Here is a 27,378-nt window from a genome sequence, read left to right as displayed (position 1 = left end):
ACTAATTCCCTAGCTCTGGAAATCTTCATGATTTTTGAAGTTTCTTTTTTCCTGCGAAATGCACAGGGGTGGTTCCACAAACTTTTTTTTTCAGGTCTTCTGCAACTGTCAGGAGTGGTGGCTCTTCTTGGAAGCGCTTGAAAAATACACCGGTCCCAGTTCGGAAGATGGGGTGAGTTTGGGTGGATTTGGCTGGAGCATGGACATGGATGACTGGGATGTGCTCATGGCAGTGGGACACAGACATGCCCCTCCTCTCCAGGACTATTTAGGAGTGGAGACCACAAGATTAAAGAAGCAGATTTTTGTCCTTGAGATACAGAGATGCTGTGCAGCAGGTGGGGGTGGTAGCTGTGCCCACAGCTCGTGAGGAGTCAATGAAGTTGTGTCAGGGGAGGTTTAGGTTGGATTTTAGGAAAAGATTTTTTCCCCCAGAGGGTGCCGGGCACTGCCCAGGCTCCCCAGGGCTGCCAGAGCTCTAGGAGCCTTTGGACAGCGCTGCCAGGGATGGACAGGGTGGGGTTTGGAGTGTCTGGGCAGGGACAGAAGTTGGACTGGATGATCCTTGTGAGTCCCTTCCAGCTCAGGAGATTCCATGATTCTGTTATTCTGTGTTAAGTTTCAGACTTTGGTTTGAAGCCCTTTTTTGGAGGGCTCTGTCCAGGAGCGCTTGGGTGGTGCCTGGTGTCAGGGCTGTGTTCTCCAGCAGCCTCATTCTTTGTTCTTGGAAGACTCACACTTTCCATCTTTTCTGTTTCCACGCCTGAATGTTCTATGACTGATGCTGGATGCTGTTTATCCTCTGTTTATTATTCCCAAATTGCCACTGTGGTGTTTCCCAGCAGGGCTTGTGGAGCAGAAAGCACTGCAGGTTTATAGTGTGTGGTCAGGTGGAACTCCTCCATGGCTTTGTTTTATCCCAGCAGGGTTTTCCATTCCTTGTCAACTGGGTTTGTGTGGTCTGTGCTGGGGAGAGTCTGCCTGAGGCTCCCTGGCTTTGCATCTCTGCTGGGATGGAATTTTTATAAGCAGGAGGAAAAGGATGCTCAAACTAAAAAGTCATTTTGTGATGGTACAAAGGTGACAGTCATCTTAATACTGCACAATTTGCATTTGGCACACAGGACACACTATCAGCTCCCATTTGGAGCTGTACACAACATGCAGGACTCCCTTTGGGAGCTGGGGTGGTGATAGTGCTCTGGTTACTGTATCCTCTCAGGCATTGATTAGGAGTACATATAATTTGATTGGTTTTTGGTAGCTCTGATCACAGTTCATTAGTTGCAGTATTTGCTGTGTAATGTGGTTATTAACGGGTGAGTGCCCTCACAGCCAGCTGTGGGTGATGCCAAGTGGAGCAGAGAGGTCACAGGTCTGGATTTCAGAGGGACCATGACAGGCTGGAGCAGCAGGGTGATGGGAACCCTGTGATGCTCAGCAGAGGCATTGCTGCTTGAAGCAGCTTTGCAGAGGAGCCCCTGGGGACAAAAATGTGACCAGGAGTGACCAGAGGTCAGTGGTGGCTTTGGCTGTGTTAGCAGAATAGTTTAGGAAAGGGACTGTCCCCTCTGCCCAGCAGAGGAGTGCCCTGGGGTGCCCTGTCTGGGCCATCAGTCTGGTCTGGGGCCTGCCAGGACGAGGCTGGAGCAGAGGAAACAGGGAGACCCACAGCTCCGTGGCTGTGTGAGTGAGAGAGTGTGGGAATCCAGGCATCCCTCTGGCTGCCCTGGCAGGTCTGGGACCCTGGCAGGGGTCAGGAACCCCCCTGGACAGAGCCCCCAGAGACACTGGCTGTGATCTCTGTCCATGGAGAGGAGTTTTCAGTCTTACAGGATGAATTACAAGCTCTGATTGTTTGATATAAGTAATAATTAAGCGTGGCACGGGTGCAAAAGTAAAATTTTAGGATTCTAGATTAGGGGTTCAAAGGGGACAAGATGGAGGAAATTGGGTGTGTCTTGTCCTTTTTCTCCTTCTTCATGCCCTCCATGTTTCACTGTGGTGTTGGCATTTTTCTGTTGGTTCAGGCTGGGGACACACTGTCCAACGTAGGTGACAGATATTGGCACGTTATTGTAAATCCAGCACAGGTAGTTTGTGGTATTTAATGTTTGTACCATCCCACTGAGGGCAGAGCCCCACACGCTGCCCTGCAGGACAGAGCTGCGGCAGGGCAGCAGAACATGTTAGAGATAAACAGAATAAACAACCTTGAAACCAGCACAGACCAATTATGGCTTCTGCTTTGGCAGCGGGGCTGACAGACAGAGATTTCTACAATCTCAGAATCATCAATACCTCAGATTCCGACAAGAGAGGATAGAGCCTGGCTCTGCTTGTGGCAGGGTGAGGCACAGGGCTGGGAGAGTGCACAGGAAATCCTGCGTGGACACATGGAAGCATGCTGACTTGGGAGTGAGGACTGGATGCTGGGACAGGGATCTGGAGAGGTGCAGGAAATTCATGGCTGTTCCAGCTGTGGATGGGCAAGGTCCTGAGCAGCCTTGTCTGGAGGCAGGAGACTGGACCTGAGGCCTTCTGAGGTGCCCCTCAGACACATTTCATGGACCATTCTATGATTATTTCTCACACTTTTTGTGAGTTTGCCTTCTGCTCTCTGGATGCTGATGGCAGGAAAAGCCATGTCCTGTCTGTGGCTTGTCCTGTCTGTGGCTTGTCCTGTCAGTGCCAGGGGAGCCCTGGTGATTTCTGTGTCTGAACCCTTCAGGCTGTTTCACAGACTGTCCTTCTCTTCCATGGCAGTCAGAATTGGTGGAGGAACTGCCTGACGCTGGGACAGCCTGAGGATTGGCAAGCCAAATTTATAGGATTATCTGTGCTTTACTCCTCTATCAGGCTTTTATCTGTTAAAGCTTATTATAAGTACAGTGTTTTGCTGCAACACTTGGGGAGGCAAAGACTCAGTGGTGTTTCTGATCCTTTTAGGAGTGGGATTGGCTTAGGAGCTGATTGACAGGAATTTTCCTATTTTTTTGCCTGTGCAGTCTCTGGGATGTCCCAGCTGGGTGCTGCCTGGGAACTGTTCTCCTGCATTTTTTTGAAATCTGCAATTTTTTTGCAGATGCAGGAATCTGCATTTTTTTGTGTGTAAACATTGAGTATGCACTGGGTGAGGCATGTGCCTCTCCCTCTGTATCCCCGTCCTTTTCACCATGAGGAAAGAAGTAAAAATTTCTGCTTCAAAGTGGAAAAACCTATGCATGCAAGTTCCTTGAAAATGTAGTTTTAAATTTGAAAGTTGACTTGTAGAGGTCTGGAAATTTGTGCTTTGTTGCTCTGTAACAGGCCTCCTTACAGCTGCAGACATGCAGCCTGGAATTGTCACTTGTAAGAACCTCGAGAGGCTGCAGCTCTGTATCTCAGCAGAGATAAGGTCTGTAATTACTGGATTGGATTGAGTTCTACTACACAACTGCAGCCCTAAGGTGCCTTTACTGTGCAGAAATGAAACCTCTGGCTGCCCATAGCTGATATTCCCCAGTTTTGAAATGTTGTAGCTTAATTTAAGCACAAAGTACACGCTGTGAGCACGGGGTTTATCCCATCAGGATTTGTACAGTTGATTTGCAAGTGCACAACACCTGAACAGGCGCAGTGGTTGGGAGAGTCACATTCTGCAGGCAGTGGAGGCTGAGAGCCCTACGGGGGAATCCCTGTGGATGCTGCAGGGAGGCAGTGACGCGTTTGGAGGAAGCAGTGGGATTGTGGTGAGGGGCTTCTCTCTGCCATGAGCCTGTGGTGCCAGGCCTGGGGTGTCACAGGGTCAGGCTTGGGGTGGGGGGAACAAAATCTTTAATCATAGAATCATGGAATGGCCTGGGTGGGAAAGGACCGTAAAACCCATCCAGTGCCACCCCCTGCCATGGCAGGGACACCTCCCACTGTCCCAGGTGCTCCAAGCCCCATCCAGCCTGGCCTTGGGCACTGCCAGGGATCCAGGGGCAGCCACAGCTTCTCTGGGCACCCTGTGCCAGGGCCTGCCCACCCTCCCAGGGAACAATTCCCAATTCCCAGTATCCCATCCAGCCCTGCCCTCTGGCAGTGGGAAGCCATTCCCTGTGTCCTGTCCCTCCATCCCTTGTCCCCAGTCCCTCTCCAGCTCTCCTGCAGCCCCTTCAGGTGTCCCTGGAGCCTTCTGTCCTTCAAGCTGAACAATCCTAATTCTTTCAGCTATAATGTAGTGAGGTTAATGTTGGCATTTTGGTCCAAGTGTTTCCCTGAAGATTTACAATTTCTGTAGTTTTAGGAAGGATGAATTTGTAAAGTAGCTAAAACACCAATATTAAGTCAGGTATTACCCTGAAGTGAGGCATCCTCATGAGTACAGAGGGAATTAGAGTTTTCTGTTTGTAAAGGAAATAGTGAGCCCTTTGTCCTATGGGGCAGGTACGCAAAATCCACTGCTAGCATTAGGTATAGCTTTAATTTCCAAGTTCAAAATACATCATTGCCATTCTCCAGTATAACAGACCATTATGCCATTAGTTGTAGTCTTAATTTACAAATTGGTTTATTTTTAGAATTGCTGGTTTGATGTAAACCCAGCAGAGGCACTTGGGATGTGGCTGTGTGGGAGCAGTGCAGTCCTGTGATGGCACATCCTGCTGCTGCACCTTGATCCCTTAACAGGACCTCATGAGAAGTGCTTGTGTCATGCCAGCTCTCTATAAAAAGAATCTGCTCCCATGTGCAAGTGTTGGAGTCGGAACAGCTTAGCTTAAGTGAGCCTGGATGTGATGTGATCCTGCTCCCTCACTTGGGAAAAGGGGATTGTGCTGCTTTTCACTGCTCTGTGCTCCTTCATATCACAGAGTCATGGAATATCCTGACTTGGAAGGGACCCACGAGGATCATCCAGCTCCTGGAGTATATTCTTGTGGGAGAATTCCCCTCAGTAGCCTGGCTTCTGTGCCCTCTTACACAATTTTTAAAAATCTGATAACGTAAAAATAGATACAAAATTGAAGGTTTAAACTGGCTTTTTTTTTTTTTTTCCTGCAGAAGAGTAGAGAAATAAAATTGGGTACAGAAGGTAAAAAAAAAAAAAAAAAAAGAGTTTTCAATCAGTTTGGTGGATCCTGGGAAGAAAGGAGGTGCATGAAGTCCTGCTCTGGAAACCAGCTGAGCAGTGGGCTCTGTTCCCCTGCAGCTCAGCTGGCCTCTCTTCTCTCTTGGGACACTTTCCATGTCCTCCCTTGTGTGCTTTGGGCTCCTTTGGTGGAATCCTTCCAGCTGCTGAACCTGCCAGGGTGAGACCCCCGGGGCTGAGGGTCCAAGGAGAGACAGGCCATGAGCCACTTCTTGGAGTCAGTCAAGGAGCACATGGGTGCAGAGAGTGGCTTCCAGGCCAAGGTTGACCTTTTATCTGTTTAAACATTTGTATAAAGAGGTGCTCTTCACCACGTGGGAGTTTAAAACTGGAGAGCAACATTCATCTCCCTGCTGTTGGCTGGAGAAGATGAAAAGCTGTGAAAGAGCTCCGGATTTCTGGATTGCTTGTGGTGCTGGCTGCACTTCTGGTGTTTGTTTATTGTCTCACACCTCACTGGGAGTGTGGATCACTGCAGGGATCCTGCTGGGACACATGGCAGATGTCTGTTTCTCCTGTTTCCCTGTTTTCCTGCCCTGGCAAAGCACCCAGCCTGTGTGTGGTACCTCTGCTGCCTTCCCCAGGTGGGGTTTGTGCTGAAGAGCAGCCAGAGCTCTGCATTCTGTCCCAGCAGTTTTTGCTTTTGCAGCTGCTGGAGAGGCAGGGCAGGAGGTGTTCTGTGGAAGGGAGCATTGCATGCGGCTCCTGCGGAAATGAAAGATGCTGAGGGCTAAAAATAAACCATTCCCAGCCCTGTCCCTGTGACAGGAACTGCTGGACACAAGCTCTCGGGGACAGGCTTTTCATGTCCTCTGTGAAGCACCAGGGCCTGGCCTGCAGTGGGATTTTGGGACCTGCTGGCACAAACCTGCTGCTTCCCAGGAGCTTGAGCAGCTCAGGGGGATGTGGAATTGTCTGGCCAAGCAATGTGTAAAATTGGGGGTTTTCTCATGAAAAAACAGCTAAAAGGGCTCCAAAAGAGCTGGAGAGGGAATTGAGACAAAGGCCTGGAGAGACAGGACAAGGGGGAATGGCTTAAAGCTGGAAGAGAGTAGATTTAGACTGGATATTAAAAGGAAATAGTTCCCTGTGAGGTGGGCAGGCCCTGGCACAGGGTGCCCAGAGCAGCTGTGGCTGCCCCTGGATCCCTGGAAGTGTTCCAGGCCAGGATGGACAGGGGTTGGGGCACCCTGGGATAGTGAAAGATGACCCTGTCCACGGCAAGGGATGGAACTGGCTTTAAGGTCCCTTCCAACCCATTCCATGATTCTGTGGATTGTGTTTTGCCTTTGTGGGTACAGCAGGAGCCTTGACTTTCCAGAGTGGCTGCTGGAACAGGAAGGAGTGACTTTGGCTAAAGTGCTGGTGCTGCTTTTGTGGATGTGAACCTTTCCTGCGTGGAGCAGGGGGTGGGATGGCAGATGGGTGTTCTGGAGGTGGGAAGGTGTCCTCTGCAGGGAGATGGTGGCCGGGCTTGGCTGCAGCCAGGGGAGCAGAGAGAGGTGAGAGTGAAGGGCAGGACTCTGTGCTGAAACAACTGAAATGTTTCTGCATTCAAACCTCTGAGCATTTATTGCACCACAAGCTTGTCTTGCAACACAATGCACTGAAATAACACAGAGAGTCTGGTCTGAGCAGTTGGGAAATTGGCTGAAATCTGCAACTCACCCTTGTCAGCGTGTGAGAGCTGTCCCTTGTGAAGGTCAATGACTTTTCCTTCCCTCTTGGCTGTTCCTGGTAACCCACAGTCAATATCTGGACGGTTTTTACAGAAAATGTGCAGCCCTGAACACTGATCCCAGAGCATGTCTTGGATTACAGATTTATGGAATTGTTTGGGTTGGAAGGAAATTGAAATAGCATCTTGTCCACCCCTGCCATGGCAGGGACACCTTCCACTGCCCCAGGCTGCTCCCAGCCCCATCCAGCCTGGCCTTGGGCACTGCCAGGGATCCAGGGGCAGCCACAGCTGCTCTGGGCACCCTGTGCCAGGCCTGCCCACCCTCACAGGGAACAATTCCTTCCCAATATCCCATCCATCTCTATCCTCTGGCAGTGGGAAGCCATTCCCTGTGTGCTGGCACTGAGACTCAGGGCAGAAGGATGTTGAGTCTCACAGTGAAGCCTCTGGGATGTCCCCAAGCTGTTGGCCAAGGTCACTTGGGCACTTGCAGGATTTGATCCGAAAGCACCCTCAGCCCCAGTCATGGCCCAGTAAGTGGTTAACTCTTGATTTCTGTTTTTAATAAAGCTCTTGGCATATCCAGCATCTGGAATGCCAGCTCTGCCAACATTTTTTATTTTATGGATGGTGTTGTAATGGATGGGAAAGGTCTTGCACTGTGCCACTCTGCCCTATGCACTCACACTGCTGACAAGGCTTGCTGTGCTGCTTGCATTTCCCTCTGTTACCTCAGTTCTTACAGGAAACCTGCTCTTCCCAGGATTGCTGACCTCCACACTCCTCAGGAGCGTGTCCTGCAAGGATCAGCTGGTTGTTTCCTGGGTAGTGGAGGTTATGGAGGCACCTTGTAGGCAGTAGTCAAGTTCATTCTCCCTCCTGCTCTCAAGTAACGATTTCCTGCCTGCTGGAATCTGTTCTGGGAGCAGGCAGCTGCCTCCACTGACCACTGTCCCAGGGGTGACTGCTCCCAAAGCAGGATATGCTGACTGTAGAGCTGAGCATGGATTTATCACAGAATAACCTTCTGGGTGGTCACAGGAGGCTGCAGAAGTTGCTGCTGTTGGGTGTTTGCCTTGAGCAGAACCAGCTGCGTGTCCTGTTCAGGGAGAAGGTGGAATTGAGGGAACCTCTCTCCTTGTCTGCACTGGACACACACCTGGCACCTGCTTCCACATAAATCTGTGGGAAAGTGGTTGTTGAACTGAGGATTTCATAGTCAAGGGCTGAGAAGCAACAGTTCATCTTTTCTATCTTTCTTCTCATGCCCTAAAATAGAAGAAAAAATATATTTATGCAGCCATGTGGGCTTTGCATCCAGATGTCTATCTTCAAGGAATATGTCATCCAGAAGGAGATTCTGCATCTAGATATCAATCCCTAAGAAATATCTCATCCACACAGAGATCCTGGGCTAGAATTGAGCATTGTTTGAAAGCTGGCAAGATGTCAGGAGTGTGATGATTTTAGGGTGATGTTTGAGGTCACAGGCTGTATCTCATGTGCTGTCTCTGAGGGAAATGTATTGGATACTGAAAACATTAACATTGGCAATAACTTGCTGAAAAGAGAGATGCTTGCAGTATGGAAAAAATTCTTAGAAGTGAGCATTTCTACTCACTCTCAACCTCGGAAAGGTGGGATAAGTCTTGTGCTTGAAGCAAATAGATCCCTAAAGTCTGTAGTCTGGAAAACCAGGATTTTTTAACCAATCTGGATATTGTAAATGAGATAGAAATTGATGGGATGGGAATAAAAGTTGGGTTTTAATGTTGTCTGTGTGTGCCCTGTGTGCTATTATGTCCTTGGCTGTGGTGGTGAGAAAAGATAAGCACGAGCTGACTGTGGCTGATCTTTATGCTGATCATTTAACACAATTCCCAAGGGCTGAAGCACCAGTACAAACTTGAAAGCAGAGGCTGTAATGAGAAAAATGACTGCTTGAGGCTCTCATCTGCTGCAGTGCATTTGTTTCTTGTGTAGGAAGCAGCATTTGTCAAATGAACCTTGTGTGTGGTCACTCCTTTTTTGTTCTTGCTTAAAAATGAGCCACCAAGTTTGTGAGTCAGGCCTGGCATAGGTCTTGGGTTATCCTGCTAGCTGAGGGGGTGATGAGATCTGGGCCAGACCTTCCATGGCTGATGTGATACCACTGATGTGGTAAACCCAGCAGCAGCTGAAAGACTTGATGGGATTTTGTGCCAAAGAGCCCGGATCAGCAGCCATTCCCAGCTCCATGACACAGCCTGGCTCAGCAGCCATTCCCATTTCCATGGGCACAGCCTGGCTCCCACAGCCATTCCCAGCTCCATGGGCACAGCCATTCCCAGCTCCATGGGCACAGCCTGGCTCAGCAGCCATTCCCAGCTCCATGGGCACAGCCTGGCTCCCAGAGCCATTCCCAGCTCCATGGGCACAGCCTGGCTCCCACAGCCATTCCCAGCTCCGTGGGCACAGCCATTCCCAGCTCCATGGGCACAGCCTGGCTCAGCAGCCATTCCCAGCTTCATGGGCACAGCCTGGCTCCCACAGCCATTCCCAGCTCCATGGGCACAGCCTGGCTCAGCAGCCATTCCCAGCTCCGTGGGCACAGCCATTCCCAGCTCCATGGGCACAGCCTGGCTCAGCAGCCATTCCCAGCTCCGTGGGCACAGCCATTCCCAGCTCCATGGGCACAGCCATTCCCAGCTCCGTGGGCACAGCCTGGCTCAGCAGCCATTCCCAGCTCCATGGGCACAGCCATTCCCAGCTCCATGGGCACAGCCTGGCTCAGCAGCCATTCCCAGCTCCATGGGCACAGCCTGGCTCCCACAGCCATTCCCAGCTCCATGGGCACAGCCATTCCCAGCTCCATGGGCACAGCCATTCCCAGCTCCATGGGCACAGCCTGGCTCCCAGAGCCATTCCCAGCTCCATGGGCACAGCCATTCCCAGCTCCATGGGCACAGCCTGGCTCAGCAGCCATTCCCAGCTCCATGGGCACAGCCTGGCTCAGCAGCCATTCCCAGCTCCATGGGCACAGCCTGGCTCCCAGAGCCATTCCCAGCTCCATGGGCACAGCCTGGCTCAGCAGCCATTCCCAGCTTCATGGGCACAGCCTGGCTCAGCAGCCATTCCCAGCTCCGTGGGCACAGCCTGGCTCCCACAGCCATTCCCAGCTCCATGGGCACAGCCTGGCTCCCAGAGCCATTCCCAGCTCCATGGGCACAGCCATTCCCAGCTCCATGGGCACAGCCTGGATCCCACAGCCATTCCCAGCTCCATGGGCACAGCCATTCCCAGCTCCGTGGGCACAGCCATTCCCAGCTCCATGGGCACAGCCTGGATCCCAGAGCCATTCCCAGCTCCATGGCACAGCCATTCCCAGCTCCATGGGCACAGCCATTCCCAACTCCATGGGCACAGCCTGGATCCCACAGCCATTCCCAGCTCCATGGGCACAGCCATTCCCAGCTCCGTGGGCACAGCCTGGATCCCAGAGCCATTCCCAGCTCCATGGCACAGCCATTCCCAGCTCCATGGGCACAGCCTGGCTCCCACAGCCATTCCCAGCTCCATGGGCACAGCCTGGCTCCCAGAGCTGGTGGTTTGGTTTCTGGGCTGTGAGGGACACCTGTGTCCCTGTCCTGGGCCAGCTGCCACCAAGGGCACACTCTTGGGGTGTTTCCTTCTGGTCATGTCCTGAGCTGCTTTTCCCATGCTGGGTTCCTTTAAATCAGCTCTGCAGGAAGGGAAGGGGTGATGGCCCTTTTTGGGGAGCTGCAGCACCTCTGGGTGGGAGCAAGGCCGGGGTCACAGCAGCTCAGGGTGTGCCTGTGCTCTACAGAGCTGGAGGATGGTGGAGCAGGTGAGGCCCCAAACCAGTGCCTCCCGGAGCTTCTTGTGTGCCCATGTTTGCAGGGCTGATATCCTTATCAGCCAGGCCACACCGGCCTCTCCAGGGGTGCAGAGGAGATAGCATGATGTGCTGGGACGATTGGGAGTGCTTCCTAATATTTTTTTTAACATTAGGTTTTGTTTTTTTGTTTTTTTTTTTTTTTGTTTTTTTTTTTTTTTTTTTTTTGTTTTTTTTTTGGTTTTTTTTTTTAATGAAAACTCCGGCACAAAGTCTTTTTGCCAGCCATATCTGCTGATACCTGCACTATGGCTTAGTTTATCTCCTAGCCACTGCTGAGGTGTCCTGGCAGAAAACCTGCAGCATGCACACGAGAGAGGCAGAAATGTGGTACAAAAGGCAATCCCAGAGGTGTGCAGCAGGATGGGCTGATTTCAGAGTATCTTTGTATTTAGGATGGAAGTCTTGTCAGTGGGAGTGCTGCAGAAGCAACATTGAGGAACGAGGGGACGGGACCTGTGCCTTTTGCTGTGATTCTGATTTTGTCAGGGAAGGCATTTTGAGGTCTGAGTGCATTTTTGCAGGTTTTACTCAGGTTTTCAGGAAGTGAGCCCCTGTGCTTAGCACCCAGCTTGGATATGTTGGATATTAGGAGGAACTTGCTCTGTGCTCCTCAGCCACCCAGCAGCTCAACCTCGATTTTGTTTAGGAAAAGAGGTGAGGGCTGTCGTTCGCAGAGCCCTTTCAGCTTGGCAGTGGTGGTTTTCCTGCCCTGAGCACGTCCAACACCCGTGCACTTCTTCAGCAGGGGGTGTTCTGAAGGAACTCTCCCCCATCGGTGATGCTTCTGAGTAGGAAGTGCTGGTGGTGGTAAAATGTCCCATCCTCGTGGGATGGAACCTTCCTAGCAGGCAGTGCCAGTCCTGCACTGTGGCTCTGAGGGGATTTGGCTGACAAGTTGCCTGTCCTGAGGTCCTCTGGAGTTTTTTTCCCCTCTCTGAAGCACAGAGAGACAAGGGCTGTTTGTGAATGATCTGGAACAGAAGGATCTTCCAGGCTCTTCCTTGCCCCTTTGCTGGGTTGGGTTTTGCAGCCCAGTGAAGGTGGAGAAAGGAGTGTGTATTCCAGATTACTGTGCTTATTGCTTGCTTAAAGAAGAGCTGTATGGCCAAATCTTCCTTAAATCCGTGCGTGGGTGGTGTTGCTGGGACTCTTTGGTGTTGGGCTCTTTGGTCCCAGTGTGGGCAGGGGATTGTCCTGGAAACTGGCTCAGGAAGCTGCTGAATGGGTTGTGGGGAATATTGCCATGATGTGTGGAGGTGGTGAGTACCTGAGCTGCAGACATCCCTCTGGCTGGTGAGGATTGCAGGCAGGATTGCAGGCAGGATTGCAGGCAGGATTGCAGGCTTTCCCTTAACCCTGATCATTCCCAATCCGTGCCCATCCTGGCTGCAGCCAGTTGCAGATTAGTTGGCCTTAAAATAGAACTAAAATCGTGTGTTTTTACAGCAATCTCAGCCCAACACTTGCCATGTGCTTTTTGGGGTTGGTTTGTGCTTCCTTTGTTTTGGGGAAGGCAAAAAGAGGAAGCAAAGGGAAAATCTGTGCTGTTTGTCACATGGAGCTTGTGGTTTGTGAGAGCCCTGCTGAACCAGCTGTGGTGTGCTGAACTCACTGGGAAAATACCTCTGGAGACACACGCCTGCATCCCCTTGGATATTTGAGTTCTGGGATTGAGGAGTCATAAACTTCCTTTTTCCTTGAACCCGGGGAGAGTAATAACCCCAAGAGGTTTGGTTTCCATGTTCCATGCCCTGACTTCAGGCATATGAGGTCAAATTCAAGTGCTTTTGGGATTTCTCATGCCTAAAAGGGAAGCAGAGATTTCACTGGCTTTATACCCCCAAAAACTGAACAAGTGATGTAGGAAATCTCAGTTTATTGGGAAATGTGCTTTGGAGCCCTTGTTCAGGTGGGCTCGTTGTGTCTGGTATTTCAAGGCTGGAGTGTGGGGTGGGGGTGACAGGGAATTCAAACACCAGATGTGGGCATGGATGCTGTGGCAGTGGGAGCTGAGCCATGAGGGAGCTGTTGTCTGGCGTGGGTGATGCCGGGAGGGGGTGGTGGCACAACAGCCTTTTGTTGGCAGTGAGCAATGGGCAGTGCAGCTCCTGTCCCTGTCCCTGTGGGAGTGCTGTGAGCAGCGGGAGAGCTCTGCTGAACCCAGGTGGCCTTGGTAGACTCTGAATTCTGCATGGAAATCCTTGTGCTGCATCCTGTGGGAAGAGTGAGCTGTGCTGCTCAGGCACAGCAGGGACTCCAGGGCTGTGGCATCTCTTGTGCTGCCTCCCACTCTTGGGAAAGAAATAAAATACTGTCCCTGGCTACTGAATTCTCCAATTCTGCCTGGTTTGTTCCTTGTCCCTGATTTCTGTCCTTCCCTCTGCCTGCAGCAGTCCTTGCACCTGACTCCAAAGGGCATTGGCCATGGGTATAAATATTCCTCTGTGGCTGCAGAGCCCTTAATGTTACAGTATTTTCCAGTATGATGAAGAAATGAATTTTATAAACTGGTTTCTACTTAATCCATAAAAGAAACAGTAGAAAAAAGCAGGTGTTAATCTCAGAGTCTGGAGAGGTCAGTGGTGTAAGAAGCAGCGAGGGTGTCACAGAATCATGGAATAGAGTGGGGTGGATCGGACTTCAAATATTTTGTCCACACCCTGCCCTGGGCTGGGACACCTTCCACTGTCCCAGGGTGCTCCAAGCCCAGTCTCCAGCCTGGCCTTGATTCTATGATGTGTAATTCTATGATCAGGTGTGCTGACTTCTGAGGCAGCTAACAAAGCCATGGTTTTGAGATGATCAGGGAAATCTGCAGGATGAGAGTGTGAACATATTTCAGGATATAACTTAAAGTGTGTTTGGATTTCCCTGTGGAGGTGACTTAGAACACGGGTGATACGGGAGACAGGCCTTGCCAGCTTTGCAGGGGACCCTCAGCTCAGTGTTTGTGTAGCTCCCTGCTGGGTTTCAGGTGGATAATCCAGTTTGGAGACCTGTCCCTCAATACCCTGAGTGTTCCTGGCCCCCTCATGATGCTGGATACTTCCAGCCAGGACAGGTTGTCACAAGGTCCCTCTGTCACAGCCCTGCTTGGCTGAACTGGGGCAGCTGTTGGGCTCCCAGGATTGCAGGAATGCTCTGGTCCCAGGGTTGGGCTGCTGGGAGCTCCCTGAGTGCCTGTGGATGGATGCTCAGGCTGGAATTCTGCTGTGCCTGGGACACAGGGACAGTCTGGGATCCTCTGCCTGATGCTGTTGGAGCTGTCAGAGAAGAAGTCGAGTTTTAGGAGGGACAAGGCTACCCAGAATGGTGCAGAGCCTTGCTGGTAGAAAGAAAATTTTAGAGAAATTCCATGGGCATCCCTTGTGCTTGTTAAGTGTTGGGAGCAGAGTGTGAGCTTGGCTTGTTCATTCCTTGCTGTGTCCTGTTAAGTTCCAGCAGAGCCACACAGTTTTAATTACAGATCCTCTGTAGGCAGCATCTTCCAGCATCCAGAGCTCAACCTTTGGCTGTTGGGATATCACCAAAACCACAGCTGTGGAGCTGGCAGGCAGAAACCATTTTAGTATCTCCTTTTTCACCTTCTTCTCTTTGCTCTGTAGATAAACCTGTCCTGTGAGCCCTTGCAGGGAGATTTGTTTATAGCCAGGGAGATTTGGTACAGTTGTTAAAATTGGGAGCATCTTTCTCTTGCACAGCACTGGCATGCTGAGCAGCCTCCAGGAGCTCAAGGGTCCCTTCAGAAGTAGGAAGCAGGTCTTTAAATTATAATTTGCTGCTCTTTTACAGCACTGCAGTGTGTAGCTGCTCTGCCAGGCTGTAGAATCCAAGTCACTGAAAATCAGACTCCAGGAGTTTTAGACTGAAGCTCTTTTAAGGAACTGATGCTGTAAATTGTCTTGTCAAACTCTCTGTGTTTAGATTTGTGGTGTTAAGGAGCTGAAGCAGTTTTTTTTCAGTCAAAAAAGGGAGAAATGCTATAAATGATATTTTTAAAAGAAAATCTTTCAAGATTTTTGCAAAACCTGTCATTGTGAGTGGCTGGGATACAAGAGCTGTGCTGGGCTGGTGGGTAGGGTGAGTGATGGGGATGCCAGAGTTTTCACTAGTCTGAAATTCCTATTATTCTCTTGAAATAAAAAAGGAAAATATATATTCAGAGCAGCAACATCTGCTGGCTTGGACAAAATCCACGTGGGAATTGAGACCTGTACATCCAGAGGAGCTTGGACAGCTGAGGTAGGGTCATGCTGGCATCGTGGTAAGAGGTAGCAATGGTGTTAGAATAAGGAATCTCCTCTCTGATGATCTTAGCACATCCACAACAGCACTGGTGTTGCCACGAGCCTGATTTTGGGGATAAGCCATGGCATCTGTCCGTGATTCCTGTCCTGCTCTGTCTGGAGCTGTGTCCTGGGCTGGGCATTGTTGCCTTGGGCTGGTCACTCAGGGCTTCCATGGAGCGTGTCCTGCTGCTTTGGGATCCTGCTGCTGGGAAAAGGGACATCCTGATGTTGATATGATGATGTTTGCTGTCCCCTGGCTGGGTGCTTTAGTCCTCCTTATGGTATTTTGGGATATTTTTTCTCTCTGCTGTGTCCTGGCCATGCCTCCCATGCACAGCTAATTCTGGCGCTCCGAGGGCGAATCCCAGCGGTTTTTGCTCCCTCGCAGAGCTAAAAAATCCCGGAGGCTCAGCTGCCTCCACCTCTGGGTGCTCTGTGTCCATGTTTGACCTCCCTCAGCTGGGTGCTCTCCAAATGCAGCACTCCCCAAAGCCAGGGACCCATAAAACGGGAAAGCTGGACAGGACAGAATGCACATCCAACCAATATGATTAATGCAACGTTCTCCCCTTTATTAGTGAGAAGATGGCAGTTTTTATACACTTCTATATAGTTTACAGTTTACAAAGGCACTCTGATTGGCATGCTAACATTGTTTACCTTTGCCTTTAGGTGGTCAGGCTTTTCACACTGCAGCTCTACTCTAATTCATGCTTGGATAGCTGATTACTTTGTATTTACCTTAACATAATTTCTAACTGCGCCACAACTGAATTCTCACTGCATCAAAGGCTCCTAGGCCCCATCAAGGCTGCTTATCAGGGCCTAGTCTAAGTGGGTAGCTCAATTCTCACTTCAGACATAAAGCATGCCCTCTCTCTCTCAGAAATTCTGTAACAGCTCCCGGTGCTGCGCAGGGAGAGCCGGGGAGAGCCGGAGATCTGCCGAGTGCGAGCAGGAATGAGCAGATCCCGCTGACCACGAGGGCTCTGAAGGGCACCTCTGCTCCTTTCTCTGCCTCTGGACACAGGAGTTGCTGCTGGCTCCAGGCTGGGTCAGGTGCCTGCCTCGTGTGTGGGTGCTGATGGATAGGGATTGATTTCCCATGCGGATTGGCACGGGAAGGGAGCTGGGAGAGCAACATCTCAGTTTGCTTGGGTGGGAGAGCGAGGCTCTTTGAATGTCTGCAGCTGATTTAGTGCAGTCACCTTGGAGACCTTTGCTTTGTGGAGAAGAGAAGATGATTTTAGCAGCTCTCTAAGGGTGGGAAGGGATCCCTCCTGGGAACACAGTATGTGCTGCAGTGTGAAGGGATGACTTAGGAATGAAAATGGGGGCTTGGTTCCTTTAGGGCCAACTCACCCCTCGTAGAAAGTGTAACAACACTGTGCACTGGTCTGAACTTACCCTATGGTGCTGAGAGACATGAACTGCAGGCCTTTAGGAGGCACAAGGAAGATTTCATGTCCTCCTGTCAGGCTTGGATATGGCCGTGGGATAAATGTCAGGGCTGAGCAGGTGAGGGATTCCTTGAGATGTTTGGGAGTTTGGAGATTTGAGTTCCAGGTCAGGCAGAGTGGCTTCCTTCTGTGTAACAAGCAACCTCAGGAATCAGGTTGGCAGTGGGTATCCCTGGATTGCTGCCCATTCTTTCCTGGTAGGGACCATATCTCTATCCTGTAGTGAGCTTGATCACCAACCCTTTCTGAGAGCAGCTCTAGGCTGTGCCTGTAAAGCCTCCCTGCTCCCATGTTGTTGTGGAATTACAGAGTCATTGAGGTTGGAAAAACCCTCTGAGATTGTTGAGGTCAACCATTAACCTGCCATTGCCAAGGCCACCACTGACCCCTGTCCCCAAGTGCCACATCCACACAGCTGTTAAATCCCTGCAGGGATGGGGATCCAGCACTGCCCTGGGCAGATGTGCCAGTGCCTGACTACCCTTTCTTTCCATGCAGAAATGTTCCCAAAATCCACCCTGAGCCTGCCCTGCCCCAGCCTGAGGCCGTTCCCTCTGCTCCTGTCCCTGTTCCCTGGAGCAGAGCCCGACCCCCCCGGCTGTCCCCTCCTGTCAGGAGCTGTGCAGAGCCACAAGGTCCCCCCTGAGCCTCCTTTTCTCCAGGCTGAGCCCCTTCCCAGCTCCCTCAGCCTCTCCTGGGGCTCCAGCCCCTTCCCAGCTCCCTCAGCCTCTCCTGGGGCTCCAGCCCCTTCCCAGCTCCGTTCCCTGCCCTGGACACGCTCCAGCCCCTCCAGGTCTCTCCTGTCAGGAGGGTCCCAGCGCTGCCCCAGCACTGGAGGTGCCCCAGCAGTGCCAGCTCAGGGGACGGGCACTGCCCTGCTCCTGCTGCCACCCCAGGGCTGGGGCATATGAGGTCTAAGCAGACTTGGACAAAAACAATGATGGAAGGGAGAGGGTATAAAGAACCACAAAATTCTGGATTCTGGAGGTGGGACAGCTGGGAGAAGGGAGAAAAGCAGCAGTGGAAATGAGATCAGAAAGCCAGTGTTGTGTAGTTGGAATTTTGCTTTTAGAGCAGCCAGAAGCAGTGAACACGGTGGGATGTGGATGTGTAAGGAGTGATGGGGTGTTGCTCCTCCAAGGGAACAAGCTCCATAAACACCTCAACCTATCCTTGTTTCTCTGTCTGATGACCTTTTCCAGCTTTAGTGGATTGCATGTGAATGCTGCCGGCTTGGGACATCTCCACAGGTCTGTGCTCTGCAGGAGGGTGCCTTGGAGGCGTTTTGGGGTCAGGTAGAGCGGTGCTGACACTTCCTTGTCCCTCTGTTCCCGTGCAGGACACAGGCAGAGATGGCCCACACGTGCCGGGGCACCATCAACCTGTCCACGGCCCACATCGACACGGAGGACTCGTGCAACATCGTGCTGTCCAACGGGGGCAGGACCTACCACCTGAAGGCCAACTCGGAGGTGGAGAGGCAGCGCTGGGTCACGGCCCTGGAGCTGGCCAAGGCCAAGGCCATCCGCATGCGCAACAACCAGTCAGGTACAGTTCCCCCTGAGCAGCCAGAGCCTTCCAGCTGCTGTGCTCTGCTCACCCAGCTCTGCTGTGCTCTGCTGTGCTCTGCTCAGCCAGCTCTGCTGTGCCCTGCTCACCCAGCTCTGCTGTGCTCTGCTCACCCAGCCCTGCTGTGCTCTGCTCAGCCAGCTCTGCTGTGCTCTGCTCACCCAGCCCTGCTGTGCTCTGCTCACCCAGCTCTGCTGTGCTCTGTTCAGCCAGCCCTGCTGTGCTCTGCTCACCCAGCCCTGCTGTGCTCTGCTCACCCAGCCCTGCTGTGCTCTGCTCACCCAGCTCTGCTGTGCTCTGCTCACCCAGCCCTGCTGTGCTCTGCTGTGCTCTGCTCACCCAGCTCTGCTGTGCTCTGCTGTGCTCTGCTCGCCCAGCTCTGCTGTGCTCTGCTCACCCAGCTCTGCTGTGCTCTGCTCACCCAGCCCTGCTGTGCTCTGCTCACCCAGCCCTGCTGTGCTCTGCTCAGCCAGCTCTGCTGTGCTCTGCTCACCCAGCCCTGCTGTGCTCTGCTCACCCAGCTCTGCTGTGCTCTGTTCAGCCAGCCCTGCTGTGCTCTGCTCACCCAGCCCTGCTGTGCTCTGCTCCCCCAGCCCTGCTGTGCTCTGCTCACCCAGCCCTGCTGTGCTCTGCTCACCCAGCTCTGCTGTGCTCTGCTCACCCAGCCCTGCTGTGCTGGCTGAATGGTGCAGAACCCACCCAGCTAAGGTTTCATGCATAGCTGGAGGTTGCTGATGGTCTCCCAGGGACACAAAGGGTTGGACGCAGCCCTGCTGCACCCCTTTGTCATCTCAGCTGCCTGGGCAGCTTTGAGCAGGTCTTTGGAGCCCTGGGAATGGATGTGAATTGTGGAGAGGCAGTAACAATGAGCACTCCAACAACTTCTGGAAGGCAGAATGAGGTGTCTTTCTCCTGGAGACTTTGTGCTGGGAATGCTGTAAATGCTGTGGTCAGGGGGCTGGGCACCACACGGGTGGTGTTCCATATCCTGGGGAACTTTGGTGGATGAATGACACAGATATTTCTGCTTCTGCCCCTTTGTTGTGGTGTTTATTGGAGTAGGTTTGGGACAGTTACACGTTGTAAAGCTGTCAGAGCCTTGTGCCTGGTTCACAGCTCCTCCCCAGGGTGCCATTGTTCTGCTCTGTAATGGGTCAGTTAGGCTTGGCAAACAGAATATTTTAGAAATATTTCAATGATTCTGTGAGTTTGTATTTCAGTGTCTATAACTCCTCTGGGATTAACACTGGGTTTTCTTCTCCCAAGCAAGCACAGCTTCAAGCTGCAGTAAACAAACTTCAGAAATGGAAAGGAGAAGGCTCCAGGGAGACCTTCAAACACCTTCCACAGCCTAAAGGAGCTCCAAGAGAGATGGAGAGGGACTTGGGACAGAAGTGCCAGGACAAGGGGGAATGGCTTCCCACTGCCAGAGGGCAGGGCTGGATGGGATATTGGGCAGGAATTGTTCCCTGTGAGGGTGCTGAGGCCCTGGCACAGGGTGCCCAGAGCAGCTGTGGCTGCCCCTGGATCCCTGGCAGTGCCAAGGCCAGGCTGGACATTGGGGTTTGGAGCAGCCTGGGACAGTGGAAGGTGACCCTGCCCATGGCCACATGCTATTTAAAGTCCCAACCCAAAACATTGTGTGATTTTAAGTGCTGTGAACTTTCTGTTCCTTAAAATTCCAGCTCTGGAATATGCAAATACTGACAGAGAGCCCAGCTGATCCAGGAGAAGGGGGAAGTTTCTGGGCACACTTGTTTAGGGTGGACACTGCTGATCCTGGCTGCACTGAGGTGGCTGTGGGGGCTGTTGAGTCCTTCAGCTGGGTGGGTGTGTGGGAAAGGATCTCCTGGAGAGGAGGGGGTGTTCTTTACCTTCCCTTGGGCACCGTGGGGCTGTGGCAGTGCTGGGTCAGGGTTGTCAGCCACGCTGCCTCCCGAGTCAGGCATAGCTATTTTGGTTTGTGTCTGCCCATAAAAATAGCAAATGCAGAGGCTGGCTGTGCTGAGACTGTGGCTGTGCTGAGCTCTGGCTGAGGGCAGTGCTGTGGATGTGGCTGTGCTGCCCCGAGGCTCTGCTGACTCAGCTGTGATCCAGGCCATGGAGCTGATGGAACAGAAAATGCACAGCAGACTCCTGCTTTTCCAGGCTTTCCTGATCTGATCGAGGGGATAAGACACTCTGCAAATGGGTGCTGAAACCTTGTGCTCTGTAAGTGAGTGCTGAATCCCGAGCACATCAGTGAATTACTTTATACCTTAATGTTCACCTGGCTGATGGTTTGTGCCAATTAGAGATCTTTTAATTATAGTAAAGAGTGACTGCATGTTTGGCTTGAATCAAAATAGAATTCCTGATGTTGTGTCCCTATGAGCATTGGGGTGGATGTTTGTAAGTGAAGAGGTTCTGGGATTTGCTGTAAAAGTCCCCAGTCCTTCAAGTCTGCTCACGTGCAGAATTGCCTGAGTTGTCTCTCTTACCCTGAGGGATCCCCAAAACCTGTGTGTGTGTTCCCCAAGAGCTGCTCTGCAGAGCCCAGGTGGGCTCCAGTGAGTGCCAAGGGTGGTGAGCAGCTGAAGGGATTTGTGCCCTCAAGGAGGAGCATCCATGGCTCTGGGAGGCCAGAAGGTGGGGAGAGGATGGCAGAGGGAGCAAGTAACGTGGGCAGAGGAGCAGGTTTGTGTCTGATGCTGTCTGTCCTTCTGGGAAAGGACACAGAGAGCATCCTTGTGGCCTCTGTGCTCATGGGCACTGCCTGCTGCCCTGCCTGGTTCAGAGGCCATGGCCTCACCATCCTCACTGGGAAGAGATTCTTCCCAATATCCCATCCATCCCTGCCCTTTGGCAGTGGGAAGCCATTCCCTGTGTCCTGTCCCTCCATCCCTTGTCCCCAGTCCCTCTCCAGCTCTCTGGAGCCCCTTCAGGCCCTGCAAGGGGCTCTGAGCTCTCCCTGGAGCTTCTCCTCTCCAGGTGAGCACCCCCAGCTCTCCAGCCTGGCTCCAGAGCAGAGGGGCTCCAGCCCTTGCAGCATCTCTGTGGCCTCCTCTGGGCTCTCTGCAGCAGCTCCAGGTCCCTCCTGTGCCTGCCCAGGGCTGGGGCAGCTCTGCAGGTGGGGCAGAGGAGCAGAAACCCCCTGCCCTACTGCCCAGGCTGGGGCTCAGCACAGGGCTGAGGGGCTTTCAGGGCTGGGGCAGAGCAGCCCTCACCCAGCAGCACCCCAAAGTCCTTGTCCCCAGGGCTGCTCTCAAGGAGTTCCTCTCCCAGCCTGTGCTCATGGCTGGGATTGCCCTGAGCTGGATGCAGGGCCTGGCACCTGAACCCTGTGAGGATCTCCTGGGCCCTCTCCATCTTCCCACCCTCCTGGGTGTCCCCATCCTTCACTGTGTCAGCTGCACTGCTCAGCCTTGGATCCCCCACAGGCCTGCTGGAGCCTGGGCTGGGATTCCATTCATGGCTTCTGCAGGAATCAGTGATCCCTCAGTGCTGTCAGGGTGTTTGAGATTTGATGGGAAATTTGATGGGTAGGAGGACTGACAAATTGCAGCCCGTATTTTTTTTTCACTGCTGGGTCACCATTTTGGGGTGGGTGAAAAGGGTCTTTCCCCCAGGAGTTCTCCTGAATTGAACAGCTGTGGAAGTGTTTTTAACTCTGTTTTTTACTCAGCTGCTGGCTGGAGCTGTGCACCCACAGGGGCCATTTCACAGGACTGATTTTTATGTCTGTTTGTAACAGCAAAACCTGTCCCCAAACCAAGTGTGGGATGGGAGATTTTGCTGTTCTGTGCATGGGGGAGCTCTGGTTTCCCTTCTGCCCACTGTGGTTACAGGAATATTTTGGTAATGAGCTGTGACCTGGGACACTGGTGCTGGGAGATGTGACCTGAGCTCCCTGTCCTCATCCTGCTTCCCAGGAGAAACCAGCCCAGGGGGAAACCTGCCCGGGGATTCCAAGCAGATTAGTGGCAGAAAGTGAGAGTGGAGCTGAGCTGCTGGCTTAGCTCTTTCCTCAATTATCACATGTGCTTAATTCCTCTAAAACACATGTAGAGTGTGACAGTAGGACAGGACAGTCCCAGACCAAGCTCTGCTCAGCCAAACATGGCATTCCTGTTGCTAGGTGGGGTTGCAAAGTGTTGGTAAAGTTGTAGTAAACTTGATTTGTCTTCATCCATCACCTGCTTTTATCAGTACTGGCTATGGCCCTGTGCTGTTACCTGGCCTGAAAATCAGATTTCTGAGTTTACCCTCTATATTTGGTGACTCTAGCTGATGGATTTTCTTTAAACAAATACAAAAATAGATAATAAAACTATCATATCTTTTTAGAGCAGTATCATGACATCCAGGAATTGTATGAGTACTGAATTAATAATTGTTTTCTTGGCTCTGTAATAAGGGGGTCTTTGGAAAACTGTGCAGGGAAGGGTGGAAATCTGTTCCTGTTATTTTAAACACTAGGAAAACTCCCCAGAATGGACTTGGGCTGCTTGGAGAGAGAGTTGGTGACTCCTTTTGGTTCCCTACTTGGGATCCCAGCAGGAGAGAGGGTGAAAGCCATGTTGAGATTCCAGTGCTCACCTGGTGAGGAGCAGATTCTGGGCTGACAGAACGGGATTTTGGTGTTGATGGTGCTGAAATCCAGGAGTTCACTGGACAGGTCAGTGCTGGTGTCTGTGCCAAGAGCAGCTCACCTGCCAGCCACTCTCAGAGGCATCTGGTTCCTTTGGCTGGGGCTGGAGTGAGTGCAGAAAAGCTGGGAATTGATAGAGTGGAAAAGAAGGAATGCAGGTTTGCTCTGTGTGCTGCTGTGATCTCTTCCCTGGAGATGCCCTGTCAGTGACTCACAGGGTTTTCAACAGAACTTGAAAAGAAAACCCAAACAACCAAACAGGCACAAGAAAAACCAGAGAAATAAAATCTCTTCTGACAAGGGAAGGAGGGTGATGGAAAGTAAATTTTTCATCTGAGAGAAGGACAGCTGAAGGTGCCACATAGATGATGGTTAATGGTACAGGAAATGTGCTGGAGCCCCAGAGAGGCTGAGGGAGCTGGGAAGGGGCTGGAGCCCCAGGAGAGGCTGAGGGAGCTGGGAAGGGGCTCAGCCTGGAGAAAAGGAGGCTCAGGGGGACCTTGTGGCTCTGCACAGCTCCTGACAGGAGGGGACAGCCGGGGGGGTCGGGCTCTGGTCCCAGGGAACAGGGACAGGAGGAGAGGGAACGGCCTCAGGCTGGGCCAGGGGATTTTGGGAAAATTCCTTCATGGAAAGAGCTGTCCAGCCCTGGCACAGCTGCCCAGGGCAGTGCTGGAGTTCCCATCCCTGCAGGGGTTTAACAGCTGTGTGGATGTGGTACTTGGGGACATGGATTATTGGTGGTTTTGGTAGTGCTGGATTAATGGTTAGACTTGATCCTTAAGGTCTTTTCCAACCTCAACAATTCTGTGACTGTCTGAGTCTAGGAAGTCTGAGGAGAAGTGCTTGTAACAAGAAAAAGGAGGGAATTATCAGCTCATAGGTTTAAATGGAGCAGGAATAATTAATATTTTGTACAACATCCAATTAAATGGTGGCACTTGCTGCTGGGAGCCAGAAAATCCAGGGAGACTCAACAGATTTGGGCACAGTTTCATCCCTTGGGGTACAGGCTGTAAGTGGCTGTGTGTGGAATGTGACCTGGGGGCTCCTTGTGCAGCACAGCTCTGACAGTGAAGGATCAGTGCCCAGAGGAACCAGAGCCTGTGCCCTGTCCCAGTATCCTGTTTCCAAAATACCAACTGCAGTTTGCATGCTGGGGAAGAGATGGATTTTCCTGAGGGTTTAGGCTGTTCATCCCGGGGACGATTCACCTTGAAACCAGCACCCTGTGGTGTGGGTCAGTGATCTGGGATAATGGGGATTGATTACTTGGGATACCTAGTTATTCCTTCTGCCGTAATCCATTCTTTTCTTCTTGAAAAACAAGGAGGGATTGCTTTGGGGGCTTTCTGTGGGCTGCAGGAGGGTGGGAGCTCTGAGCAGGGAGAAGAAGAGTGGAAGAGGGCTGGTGGTGCCCTCTGCTCAGGTCCTGGGGTGAATTCCTTTTGTAGGAGAGTGGAAAGGGAAAATCCAGCTCTGGAAAGTTGGGTTTGGGGGGATCCCATTGCAGGGCTGGGGTGCAGTTGGGTGGGTGGAAGCCAAGGGCAGCTCAAGCCAGCAAGGAGTTCCCCTTCAGTGTCCCAGATCCAGCTTTATGGCAGCGTAAAAAAATAGCCATAATTCATTATTCTCTCTAATCACTCCAGTGATAATGTCACTTTTGTTGCTCTACTCATTTTGGCTGTCTTTTGTCCTTTTTCCAAGGCAGGGGTTTGTTTGCAAAAGCCATTTTGAGTTGGGCCTGTGACACTGCAAAGCATCTGGCACCTTCCCTGTCCCATTCCATGAATTATCCCCTTGTTGCTCCCCCGGCCTCACAGGAGCTCCTGGCCAGGTGGCCTTGGCGTGTGGCTCTGCTGGGGCTGTGGCAGGACAGGACAATTCCTGTCATTGTTGTCCCAGCTCATCTCTGGCTGTAACAGTCCAGCTATTCCCAGCTCTTCTGACAGCAGCATTCCCTTTTCCCCTCCTCCCTGTGGGTTTCCCCATCACTGTGAGCTCTTTCCCTGTGCTGAAGGGCTCTGCCTGCCAGCTCTGTCACTTTGCTCTTCTAATTGTCTTTTTATCCTTGGAGTCTGGATTTTCCCAGGACAGCCAGCTGTTGTTAACTATGCCAGGAGCTGCTGCCGTGGGAAATAGAGCTGACAGTGCTGCTGGTGGACTTGTTTGCTTGGATTTCCCATTCCTAGTGATTCCTGTCTCCTCTCAGTGCCTTCTGCTCTCACCTGTGTGAGCATTGGCAGGATGCTCTGGCTCCCCAGTTTCCTGATGGGCTGGGGTGGGTTGGTCCATCTCAGCCATCCCCAGTGAGCTGCAGCCAACACTTCAGCTCCTCCTGCCACAGCCACAGGGATGCTGGAGGCCAGGAAGGGTTTGCAGAGGGATCTGGACAGGCTGGATCCATGGGAACCTGTGCCAGGGAGGGGGACTTCAAACAAAGGCCTGGAGTGACAGGTTAGATGGGATACTGGGAAGAAATTTTCCCTGTAAGTGTGCTGAGGCCTTGGCACAGGGTGCCCAGAGCAGTGTGGCTGTCCCTGGATCCGTGGAAGTGCCCAAGGCCAGGTTGGATGGAGCTTGGAGCAGCCTGGGACAGTGGGAGGTGTCCCTGCCCAGGGCAGGGTTGGGACTGGATGAGCTTTAAGGTCCCTTTCCACCACAAACCAGTGTAGGGTTCTCTTATCTACACAGCCTCCAACTGCTCCCTTCTCCTGGCTGCTGCCTGGAGGTGCAAACACAAGGAGGATGGGAGGAATCTTTGGATTTTTCTATTTCACAAGCCAGGAACCACTTCCCTCCCCTCCCTCCCCCGCATTGTTATTTTTCTAATCTGTTTTTAATTCCCTTGCTGCTGTTTTCCACTCCACTTGCATGTGGGGATGGAATAACCCCAGAACTGAGCGCCCCTCCTCGCTGTGGTGCTGCTCTCCCCTGGTCCCAGGTACCACAGCACATCACTGTCGTTGTTTTGCAGATGTAATCCGTGATAATCATTGCCAGCCGAGGAACCCAGAAAACAGGACTTACATAACAGCAGGAATTAAACATTCCAGCAGGGGCTCAGAGCAGCCACAGTATTGAGGCCATTCCTGCTGCTCCTGCCTCATCCTCCGGAGTGGGCACAGGAGCTGTGGCTGCTCCTCAGCTCTGGGTGGGGCTGTGCTCCAGGGGAAGCTGTGCCTGCCCATGGCAGGGGTTGGAGCAAGATGAGCTTTAAGGTCCTTTCCAACCTGAACTATTTCATGATTCTGTGACAGGACACAGGGAATGGCTCCCACCGCCAGAGGGGAGGGATGGATGGGAGATTGGGAAGGAATTGTTCCCTGGGAGGGTGGGCAGCCCCTGGCACAGGGTGCCCAGAGCAGCTGTGGCTGCCCCTGGATCCCTGGCAGTGCCCAAGGCCAGGATGGGCATTGGGGCTTGGAGCAGCCTGGGATGGTGGAAGATGTCCCTGCCATGGCAGGGGAGCTGGATGAGCTTTAAGTTCCCTTCCCACCCAAACTGTTCTGGGATTCTGTAATTCAGAAGTGGGATGGGAATTGATGTCACAGCTCCTGTTGCTCCAGTGCTGCTCCTACCCCTGCCCAAGGACAGAGGCACATCCCCTCTGCCTGCCCTGCCCTGTGCCACTGCCCAGAGAATCCCAGTGCTCCCTCTGGGCAGTGACCCTGTCCTTTCCCACTCTGGGTCTGTCCTAGGGCTCCCCAAATCCCTCAGCAGGGCTGGCATTCAGCTGTGCGTGGGGAGCCAGCCCCTGGGGCAGTTTCTCAGTGGAGGTTTTTGGGGCTCCTGTGTTTCCAGCATTGCAGGTGAGGCTGCAGCAGTAACCCCCTGGAGATAAACACAGGAATGTGAGAGAGCAGAGGAGTGCTGGGGCGAGGCTCTGGGAAGGGCTGGCGCAGCAGGAGCGGAGCAGGGGTGGGCAGGAGGCTCCGAGCCCACGCCAGAGCTGGGAGAATGCTCCTGCTGGAGGAGAGGGGTGGGATGTGCAGCACGAGGATTCTGGGGGAGGTTTAGATTGGATATGGGGGAAAATTCCTTCATGAAAAATGTGCTCAGGCTTTGGAACGGGCTGTCCAGATGGTGGAGTCCCCGTTCCTGGGGATGTGGCACTTGGGTACGTGGGTGGCCTTGGCAGTGCTGGGACAGTTGGACTCACGGATCTCAGAGGGCTTTTCCAGCCTGAGTGATTCCACAATTCTCTAAACTCTGCTGGCACACCAGGCCTCTTCTTTCCTCACCAGGGTGACCTGGGACAGCTGTGGTGAAGTAAAGGCCCTATTTTGGCTGAGCTGATGCAGGAGGAGTTTGGTGCAGGAACACTGGGAGGAGAAACCCTTGTGGTCCTTACTCAGTCCTGCCTGTGGGAGCTGGGAGGGTGGGCAAAATCCAGGGGCTAAAGTATCCTGTTGTATACAGAGGGCTCAGTTCACTCCTTGGCACGTTGGAGAGCAGATTCTTCTCCAGCAAAAACGGGAGGGAGAGGGATAAATTCCTATGGTGAGGATTATGCTGCTCCTGGAGTGGATAAATAGCAGGGAAAAGCTGGTTATAAATTGATAAAGTGATAAATACCAGAGCAGAATGGTTTCTGCTGTGCCATGTTTGTATGTACCACAAATCCATTCTTATTTCCAAAACGCTGTGGATTGTGTTAGTGGAATGTGTTTCTCCCATGCCCATTTCCTGTGTTTCTTTAAATCTTGGTTTTTTTCCCCTCATTTCGTTATTTATG

General features: G+C 52.3%; 1 protein-coding gene across 5 annotated transcripts in view; it reads left to right on the top strand.

The window, feature by feature from the left end:
* Positions 1-27,378, top strand: part of OSBP2 (oxysterol binding protein 2) — a 99,115-nt gene that overhangs the window by 7,649 nt on the left and 64,088 nt on the right. For 2 of the 5 annotated variants that reach the window (XM_041719271.2, XM_030286104.4), the window contains exons 2-3: positions 95-172; positions 17,781-17,989. In XM_041719271.2, coding sequence (XP_041575205.2) covers positions 95-172; positions 17,781-17,989 — 287 coding nt within the window. Of the gene's footprint in view, positions 1-94; positions 173-17,614; positions 17,692-17,780; positions 17,990-27,378 lie in introns of those variants that run through there. The other 3 variants (XM_030286105.4, XM_030286106.4, XM_072935959.1) reach the window with 2 other exon arrangements.

The sequence above is a fragment of the Taeniopygia guttata genome, chromosome 15 (assembly GCF_048771995.1).
Source record: "Taeniopygia guttata chromosome 15, bTaeGut7.mat, whole genome shotgun sequence".
NCBI lineage: Eukaryota > Metazoa > Chordata > Aves > Passeriformes > Estrildidae > Taeniopygia > Taeniopygia guttata.
Note: the sequence above shows the minus strand (reverse complement) of the source record. Positions and strands in the feature narration are given on the sequence as shown.